This window comes from Durio zibethinus, chromosome 16 (assembly GCF_047325235.1).
Source record: "Durio zibethinus cultivar Kanyao isolate XHJ-2024 chromosome 16, ASM4732523v1, whole genome shotgun sequence".
Classification (NCBI taxonomy): domain Eukaryota; kingdom Viridiplantae; phylum Streptophyta; class Magnoliopsida; order Malvales; family Malvaceae; genus Durio; species Durio zibethinus.
The window spans coordinates 5,510,886-5,520,532 of record NC_143177.1 but is presented as its reverse complement, the minus strand read 5'-3'; the positions used below and the strand labels follow the sequence as shown (position 1 = coordinate 5,520,532).

The window sequence follows — 9,647 nt, the reverse complement described above, 5'->3', positions numbered from 1 at the left end:
TGAACCAAATCTGATCCGATCTACACTATTATCACCCCTATAGAAAATTATAAAAGGTCACATAAATGTAAAAAGATAAGTTATTAAATTAAAAATTTAAAAGGAAAGAAATATAATTAATTATTTAAAATATTTTTAAATTTAAATCAAATTAAGTAAAAAAATTATATACACATGACTATTTTTTTAAATCATGTACATGTCAATTATATAAGTTATCTGTGTTGGACAATTTTTTTTTTTTACTAAGAGCTTCGACTTTTATATATTTATATAAGATATAAACAATTTAAATTTAAAGCCTTTTAACAAATATGAAAAGAAAATATTGTTATTTAATATAATTTAAGTTAAATCTTAATCATAGAAAACTATAAAAGGTCACAGAATTGTAAAAAGGTAAGTAATTAAATTAAAAATTTTTAAATAAAGAAATATAATTAATTATTTGAAATATTTTTTTAATTTAAATTAAATTAAATAAAAAAATCGAATGCAAGACATATAACTATTTTTTATAATTGTCTATGTATCACTTATATGGCTATCTAGGTTGAACAATATTTTTTTGCCAAAAACTTTAGATTTTATATATTTATATAAGATTTAATATAATTTAAATTAAAATTTAATCGTAAAACATCATAAAAGATCAGGGTAAGTAATTAAATAAAAATTTTATAAAAAAATAAATGTAATTAATTATTTGAAATATTTTTTCAATTTAAATCAAATTAAATAAAAAAATACAAAACACATGATTATATTTTTGTAACTGGTTATATGTTAATTATATAGTCTATTCAATTTTTTTTATCAAAAACTTTAAATTTTATATATTTATATAAGATATATTTTTAATTAATTTAAATAAATTTATTTATACTGAATTTAATAAATTGAGAAGAGCCTAGTCAATGCTTAAGCAACTATAAAAGGAAAATTTTTCCCCTATGGGAAAATAACAAAGACATCTGTGTATTGATCCCATTTTGTCCGACTGTCACATGGGGAAACCTTATCTCCGTTATAATTAACAGGTGCCTAGTCACATTTTTCGAATCGGTACCAAATAGAAGCCTATAGAATTATTTTATGTTTATTTAAAACAAAAAGAACAAGAAAAAATGCTTACGGTTACGGAGGCCTTCAGACAACACTCGTCAGTACAGAATCCAAGTCCCGCAGAGCACGTCAAAGGTTGGGAATTTTTTTTATTTAATTTTTAATTTTCATAGTATTTCCTAGTAAATTTGGTATAGTTTTAACTGGGGAGGGAATCAAGAAGGTCACATGGGTGTTAAACAGAGAGACTTGTTCTTGTTACAGTAGGTATATTAAAATTCAGGGAAACTGTAGGGAAATCAGGTGCACTGCATAGATCTGATTTTAACCAGCACGCTGATACCACATTACCAACATCCAATTGACCCTTTCCTGTCCTCACAATTACAACCTCCCATATTTTTCCTCCTTGTTTTTGACAGTCGAGTTGGGTGTGCTTGCTTTGCCTTTCTTTTTCAGTTTTTTTTTTTTTTTTTTTCATGTTCCTTATTTCTTGAATCATTTCTGGTATAAAAATCCCAAATCCTAAGTAGAAAGACGGGAACTTTCAAGTCTATCTGTCTTTCTTGCACCGAATTTGTTATGCCTTAAAAGGAGTAATTTTTTTCTTTGTGTTTGGTTAACTTTAGGAAGAGGGGTCTGCGTTCACATTTGAGTTTAAGGTACTGTAATCTCCACTTGGGTATTCTCAATTTTTGATTAAAATAGAGCCAAACGGTACCCAAATAAGCTATCTTTCTTTCTGGAAATTTTTTCCTGTTGATTGGTTTTCAGGTTCCTTACTATATATAGAAAGATGGTGAATGGAAATAGGATGTTATACACAATTCTTGGATTTGCATCATGTGTGGCTTTTATTTACATGTCTTTTGGTGACTTAAAGCTTAGTAGTTTCCCTAGGGAACCAAGGCTAAGTTTTGTGGAAAGGAATGGGACTCAGTTCTTTTTGGATGGTAAACCATTGTACGTTAATGGATGGAATTCTTACTGGTTAATGGCTCATTCTGTGGATGAAAATAGTAGACCTAGGGTTAGTGCAATGCTGCAGGCTGGTGCAAAGATGGGTCTCACAGTTTGTAGAACTTGGGCCTTTAATGATGGGGGTTATGATGCCCTCCAGATTTCCCCTGGGCAATTTGATGAGCGAGTTTTCAAGGTATTAGAAAGAAATTGATACTTTCTTTTATCAATCTTAATGTGATGCAAATAATCTACATTTTATTTGATACATGATTATCCTCTGATATCAGTTAGTATTGGTCTAGTGTACATTTTCCCGATTATTGTTTTTTATTTTAACAACTTTAGGCTGTGGCAGGCCTTGGATTATGTTATTGCAGAAGCAAGGCAACATGGAATTAGGCTACTTCTTAGCTTAGTAAATAATTTGCAAGCATATGGTGGGAAGACACAGTACGTCAAGTGGGCATGGCAAGAAGGTGTTGGTTTGAGCTCTTCTAATGATTCCTTCTTCTTTGATCCATCAATCCGCAAATATTTCAAGAATTATGTCCTGGTAACTTATCATCTATCTAGTTATCTAGTCTAGATTTCAGTTATCTCTTTTCTTATATTTGAATAATGGGAATTTTCTTCCCCTTATCATAATGCATGTGTATAACTCTACCTATAATCTTCAGTAAACTGGTAGTAATTGTGCTGACATTACACTGTTGAATTAGGTAAATCTTAATAGTCATAGAGGAAGCTGATGCTGGAAATGTCTTAGCCACTTGCTTTTTAATTTAGTTCTTAAAACTCTGACTATTACTGCATAGGGCCCTATAAACAATATGGAGCAAGTGTTTCACCTAATAATGACCAACGGAAAAGGTACTAACTACGATTTGATTGTGAAAGAGAACTCAAACAAAGCATAAGTGAAAGGCAATTGCTTTCAATGTGTTCTTATGTAAGCATATTTGATTGTGAAAGAGTACTTAAACAATGCATAAATGAAAGGAAATTGCTTCCAACGTGTTTTTATGTAAACAGTATGAAGTGTTATGTTTCCTTTTTCTTTCTTCTTTCAGGATAGAAGTGAAGGATATATGATATTTCCCTTTTGCATTCTTTATTTTTCAAAAAAGGAAATGTTAGCCTGATTGGTTGCCTTTTGAAAGTGTTTTCATTGTTGATGCAGAGTCAGGAGCTTGAATCCATCTGATACAGCTTATTATATGGCTTGGCAAATTTATGATTCAGTGTATCTTGATGCAGTAATAACCTGAGATTTGAAAATCAATGAGGGAAAATATAATGAGAAAGTCACAGGATAGGCAGAAATCCTATTAAATCATCCTACTAAATCTCTTGACTTATCATTATGAAAGGGTAAAAAGTAATCTAAAATCAAGATCTAGGTACTAGCCTTGGTTATGTTTTGTGATGGTAATGGATGGAGTATATATGGTACAGTTAGGTAGACTATATGCATGTTTTTTAGAAAAGTTTCCTTGTCCCAGTGCTAGCCAACATATGTTGGAGAGCACAATCTTCCCATGGTCGTCTTTCTGCCAATGTAGTATGTACTGAAACATCTTACAAAACTTTGCAGAGACATGGTTGTATGGGAATGAGGTTGCCAAATAGTCCAACTAACAGAATGATCACATATTTGAGCGGAAAATATAGTTTTTTTTTTTTTTTTTTTCTGAAGATGACATTGCTTGATTTCCTTTTAAATTTTTGAAATATCATAAACTAAAAATTATTTTCCATACTGCTATGAAGTCTTATTCTGCCCTATTTCTTTTTCCCAGACTGTCCTCACGAGGAAGAACACCATCACTGGAATTGAGTATCGGAATGATCCCACCATATTTGCTTGGGAGTTAATAAATGAACCCCGTTGCATGTCTGATCCTTCTGGGGATACTCTACAAGTGAGTTATGAGATGTTACACTATTAAGAAAAAAAAAGTTATTCTAAGCATTAATATTAACCCTAGATTGGCTTCTAACTTTGCTCTAAACCTCTTATAATCTTGAACAATTATGCTTAACTTAGATGAATGCAATGTTGTCTTGTAAAATTTTCATATAATTGAGTGATAGGATTAGTGGTGATTGTGGGTTTCTTGCTTCTTGTAGATAGGGTTGGCTATTCATGCTTTCTTTCTTTGGAATAAAGGTTTCCCTCTTCTGCTGAATGCAGTCAAAGTTTGAAGCAAACCTCATCTTTGGGGACTTTCTTAAAACTGAAATTTGACTCAGATTCTTTACCCTTTACCATATAATTGTTGTCTTCTTTACTAGAAGAGCAAGGACATATAAAAAACTTTCTACTTCAATAACATGAGGGAGGAGAAAATTTTCCTTTCAAAGCTTTAAATTCATTAATCAGAAACGGTTTCTATATTTCATATGCATTCATATCAGGGGTACTTTCTTCTAAGGTTTATTGATTTGTATCTGAATGCGAGTTTAATTATATAGCATTCAATTGTAGGATTGGTTAGAAGAGATGACAGCTTTCATAAAATCAATTGACAAAAATCATCTATTGACCATTGGCTTGGAAGGATTCTACGGTCCTAAAAGCCCTAAGAAGTCAACTGTAAATCCAGAAGTTTGGGCGTCAACCCTTGGATCTGATTTTATCCGCAACTCCAACATTTCAAATGTTGATTTTACCTCTGTTCATATATACCCCGACCATTGGTAAGCAATATTGACTGACTATTTATGAAATTGTATCAGTGTGCATGTAAAAATCAATTCTATGACACAGAATGAAGCCTGTCATCAGTGGCCATTCTGAAGATTTGAGGGTACCAAAGTATGGCTAATGACAAAGTGTGATGTTTAAATGCAAATAAGGCTTTGGAAGAAAATAATCCTTTGTGGCCACAACTTTTATGTGTTTTTAAAAAATTCCTCAACCATAAGTAGAAATCACTGGATTAATCAAAGTTTGAGTTTTTATGAACTCTGCCCAATTATGAACCTAGTTTCAGCACTAGCTTTTAGAAATGAACTTTGCTCGAAATTTTATATCTCACCATTTGACTGTTATATCCGTAATTTGATAAAAATGTTATTGAGATTTGTTTTAATTGTGTCGGGTTCAGTTTTTCTCTTGAATTATAGTACTATCATTTTTTCATAGGCACTCTGTTACCTTTTCAATAAGCATGTTCTCTATATCTAAGTTCAATCTTTATTTGTTTCCTCTTTGGTAGGTTTCATGTTCTAGGATTTGAAGAAAAACAAAATTATGTTTACAAGTGGGTGCGGTCACACATTGAAGATTGTGACAAGGAACTGAAGAAACCTGTTATGTTCACTGAATACGGCTTGTCAAACCAGAACAAAGACTTCCAGGCATCCCAGCGAGAGCAGTTTTACAGAAGTATTTTGGACATCATCTACAAATCTGCAAGGAAGAAAGGGTCAGGTGCAGGAGCTTTAATCTGGCAATTCTTTGTTGAAGGAATGGAAGATTATAATGATGATTTTGGGCTTGTACCATGGGAAAGCCCATCAATTTACAAACTAACAGTAGAACAGTCATGCAGATTGGCTAGAATCCAAGGACTTATTCAAGAAAACGAAAACTTGAAAGTGATGTGTTCCAAGACAGAGTAAAACTAGTGCAATCACAAAATTCAATTCTTTGTGGTGAGGTCGTTTATGTGAGATTAAAAAATTCACTGGTATTGCACCATTTTTGTAAAAATGTGAACTTCAAAAATATTAAAAGTGATAAATTAAAATATTTTAATACAATTTTAATTCCTAAAATATTAAAAATAAATTAGTAAATTATCTTTAATAATATTTTTAATTTTTAATTTAAGTGATTTTTTATTATTAAACTTTTTTTTTTATTATTGTTAACTTTTTCATATAAAATAGAAATATTGATTAAATATAATTTATTTCTAAATTTTGACCTGCTCAATTAATGAGATGCATTCAATAACATTTCTCTGATGTTCTTGTTGTTTCATTTTTCGTTGTTATAAATAATTAATGAGTAGGTAAAATCAGCATAAAGTTTAATTTAGCTGAAAAACTTGAAATCAAAATATCAAATTTTAGACACACTTTAGGTTCGATTTTTATAAGTGAAGAAAATGCTGAAATAATATAAACATCAATGTCGATCAGCATTGCTTTATTTTTTTGTTATTATATTTTAGGAGTAATTGAATATGAACGGGTTTTTTTTTATTATTTTAATAATTTCGATATTGACTTTTATTTCATATTAAATTTGTTGGAATTTTAAAAAATAAAAATGTATTCTACAATTAAAATAAAGGTTTGATGAAAGATTTACCTTTAAACACTTTTTTTTTATTATTTGTTCATGCTTTATAAATTTATTTTTATATATAGTTAAATTTATTTAATTTAAACTAAAAAAAAAAAAAAATCAAAAGTTAGCTAAATTCTTTCTTAAATTGTATCACTAAATCTTAAGAGATATACATATATATATATATATATAAAACATTATCTATCGTACAAGACTTTTTAATCATATAATAATATGTTTCTAACTAATGTAAACCGTTGGGATCGAAGCTAATTAATGATATTGATAATGAATATATTATTCCTTTCAATACAGGTAAATATAATTATTTTTTAATAGTTAAAATTATAAACTCTAAAAGTGTTAAAAGTAATAGATTTAATTATTCAAATAAAATTTTAAATTAATATAATTATATTTAAATATATATAATATTTATTAGTTTATTCAAGTTTAATTGAAATCAATTAAAATTAAAAATAGATTTTTATGTTAAATTAATCTATTTAAAATTTTAAAATTTTAGTTCTAAAAGTATTAAAAGTTATTAACTAAAATACCTTTAGTAAAATTTTTATAAAATTTAATTTAAATGAATTTGTTGTTTTATTATTAAATTCTTTTTTATAATTAGACTAAAAAATGCCTAAAGTGATTTTTTTTGTCATCAATTAAAAGTCATTCACAAAAATACTCTTAATAAATTTTAATTCCAAAAATGTTAAAAAGTAATTAATTAAAATAGTATTAGTAAATTTTTTATAAATTCTAATTTAAATGATTTTTTTAATTAAATTCATATTAAGACATTAAATATGATTCTCATATCAAATAATGGTAGACACCTAATTTTATCTAGGTAGATTTTAGCCAGTTGTAAGGCCTTTTAAGGTCATGCTCAGTTCGTAACTAATATTTCCTTAAGATTGACAATTTTTTAAAAATTGAATTTTAGATCAAATTAACTTGAATGTCTTATGGTCAAAATTAGTCAAATGCGATCAAATAAAGTCAAACTTGATAAAAATGATCAAATTTGGTCAAACTCGAGTCAATTTTTGGAACTCACAGTTGAGTGGGACTGTTAAATCTTGGGATTTATAAAATTGTGATCATGATATGCTAAAAGCTATGATTACATCTTGAAAAAAGTAAAATTACCAAAATATTTTTTAGGGATATTTTCGTAATTTGACTTTCTTGAGGTTGGTTTTTCTTTAAAAAACTTCATATCATATTTTGATATTATTTCATGATTTTTAATATATTAAAAACCTCGATCGCACCTTAAAATTGTTGAAATTACCAAAATGCTTCTTAGAAGTATTTTCGTAATTTTACATTTTCAAAGTTGGCTTTTCACGAAAAACTTCATATCATATTTTGATATTATTTCATGATTTTTTATATATTAAAACCCTAATTGCACCTGAAAAGGTTAAAATTATCGAAATATATTTTAGGATATTTTTGTAATTTGATCTTTTCGAAGTTAATTTTTCATAAAAAATTTCATATCATAGTTAGATATTATTTTGTGAATTTTGCTGTATTAAAATCACATAAAAAACAAAGGTGAGATCATATGCCTTTAAAAAAATCATGTAAAAGGACTAAAAATACTTATGAGGTAAAACAATGTTTTTTTCATAAGTCAATTGCATTAAAAGTCACATTTTGTATTGTATTCATTCTGGACCATTGATGCCACCATTGTTTGGCGTTAAGTAGTTGACGTTCTTTAAGGATTTTGACAAACAATTTAGATCTATGAAAGGAAATTAGGTGACTTAAGATTCGTAGGAAAAAGGTAATTTCTTTTTTTTGTTTTTTAGATTAGATTAGATTAGATAGTAAGGTCAATGGAAAAATCTTTTCAACTTTATAAGCACTCAAATTTGCTGGAGTACTAAATTTCTCTCATGTCAGAAGATACAAAGAGCATTGAGTTTTGCCCAAAAAAGTGGCGAAATTCCATTGCAATACAAAAAGAGTCAACAATCATCATGTCAAAGTGACAAACACCAAAAACCATACATAATGGGAACAATACTAGGGTAAATGTTTCCTATATGGACACTTTGCTTAGAGGCAGTTATGGTACCTATATTAACACGAAAGGTAATATGGATAAGGAAATGGAAATGGAATCAGATGAAGATGAAAGCTAAGACGATGACAATCACAATGTGGAAAAGCTTAGAGTCTCACTAAGTAGGGAATAACGTAAAAGAGTAAGAGAGATGGGTTTACTCTTTGATTGTCAAAGTGTTTGGCAAAAATGCTGGCTATAAATACTTAGCATTCAAACTTGAGCAATTATGAAAGTTGTAGGAAAGGCCATGCATTATTGATTTAGGTCATCACTACTTCATACTTAAGTTCCAACAAGTTGAAGATGATAACTATGTCTTTAAAGGAGGCCCTTAGTTCATAGGTGGCCATTTTTTAACAATTAGAAGATAAGAACCCTAATTTTAGGGCTTAAGAGGCTTCATTTTTATCAATAGTGATTTAGCTTAGGCTATTTGAGTTATCGGTTGAATATTTCGATCTAGGGATCCTAAAGAAAATAGGCAGGCATATAGGGACTCTCTTACGGGTTGATGGTCACACTTTAGTAAGGGAAAGAAAAAAATATGCTAGAATCTGTGTTCAGTTAAACCTAGACAAACCTCTCCCATAATTTATTAGAATGGAGGGCAGAAAACAAGCCATTGTCTATAAAAGTATTGGAACCCTACATTCTAGCCATGGTAGATTGGGACATTGTAAAGACGGTTACCCATAAGAAAGGGATGTCGGTCATGAAAAATTGGCAAATAGTGGTGATCAACTACCAGAAGTAGGGCAAAAGATTGCTCAAAAAGTGAAAGTTAGGGAAGAGGGTTTCAGACCATGAATGATGGTATAGAGAAGAAGAAACCATGTAAAAGGCAACCCTAATGAACCAAAAGATAATCCAAAATACCAATAATCAAAGACTTATGCCCTAAGGGCTTAAGCATGTAAGGGATCTGGCTCACTAGAAGTGAACAAGAAAAGCCACATAGTCCAAGAATATAGGATGGAGCTGGAATAACCAAAAATGGAATAAAAATGTTTTTGGTAATGTGTTCATTAAAAAAGAAGAATTTTGAAACGTTTAAAGGGGATTGAAAAAGCGATTGCCATTTCTCCGGACCAATTCTTTCTTGATATTTAATGTACCTTGACGGAAGATTATAAAAGAACACATAAAGCTGAGAAGGACTTATGGGCCATCAAGTCACACATTAGTTGGCTTAGCAATGACGATCGTAACACAAAGTTTTTT

The 9,647-nt window shown here is 29.3% G+C and overlaps 1 protein-coding gene across 3 annotated transcripts; it reads left to right on the top strand.

Moving 5' to 3' along the window:
- The first annotated feature begins 1,093 nt into the window (after window positions 1–1,093).
- LOC111291084 (mannan endo-1,4-beta-mannosidase 2-like) lies at window positions 1,094–5,796 on the top strand. Of its 3 annotated transcripts, none has more exons than XM_089745218.1 (6): window positions 1,094–1,200; window positions 1,966–2,221; window positions 2,384–2,581; window positions 3,828–3,950; window positions 4,517–4,728; window positions 5,250–5,796. In XM_089745218.1, exons 2-6 carry the CDS (start codon window positions 2,060–2,062, stop codon window positions 5,653–5,655), a joined length of 1,101 nt encoding a protein of 366 aa, XP_089601344.1. In that variant the 5' UTR covers window positions 1,094–1,200; window positions 1,966–2,059; the 3' UTR covers window positions 5,656–5,796. The 3 variants fall into 3 exon arrangements, with proteins under 3 accessions (XP_089601344.1, XP_022738433.2, XP_089601343.1); XM_022882698.2 differs by lacking the exon at window positions 1,094–1,200 and adding an exon at window positions 1,242–1,727 and having other exon boundaries at window positions 1,840–2,221; XM_089745217.1 differs by lacking the exon at window positions 1,094–1,200 and having other exon boundaries at window positions 1,243–2,221.
- The last annotated feature ends 3,851 nt before the right edge of the window (window positions 5,797–9,647 follow it).

Bases quoted from the DNA above. Each gene is read 5' to 3' on its own strand.
- LOC111291084 (XM_022882698.2), top strand. From the start codon at position 1,862: ATGGTGAATGGAAATAGGATGTTATACACAATTCTTGGATTTGCATCA. The intron at 2,222-2,383 runs GTATTAGAAAGA...AGGCTGTGGCAG, and splicing joins TTGATGAGCGAGTTTTCAAG to GCCTTGGATTATGTTATTGC. The intron at 4,729-5,249 runs GTAAGCAATATT...CCTCTTTGGTAG, and splicing joins CATATATACCCCGACCATTG to GTTTCATGTTCTAGGATTTG.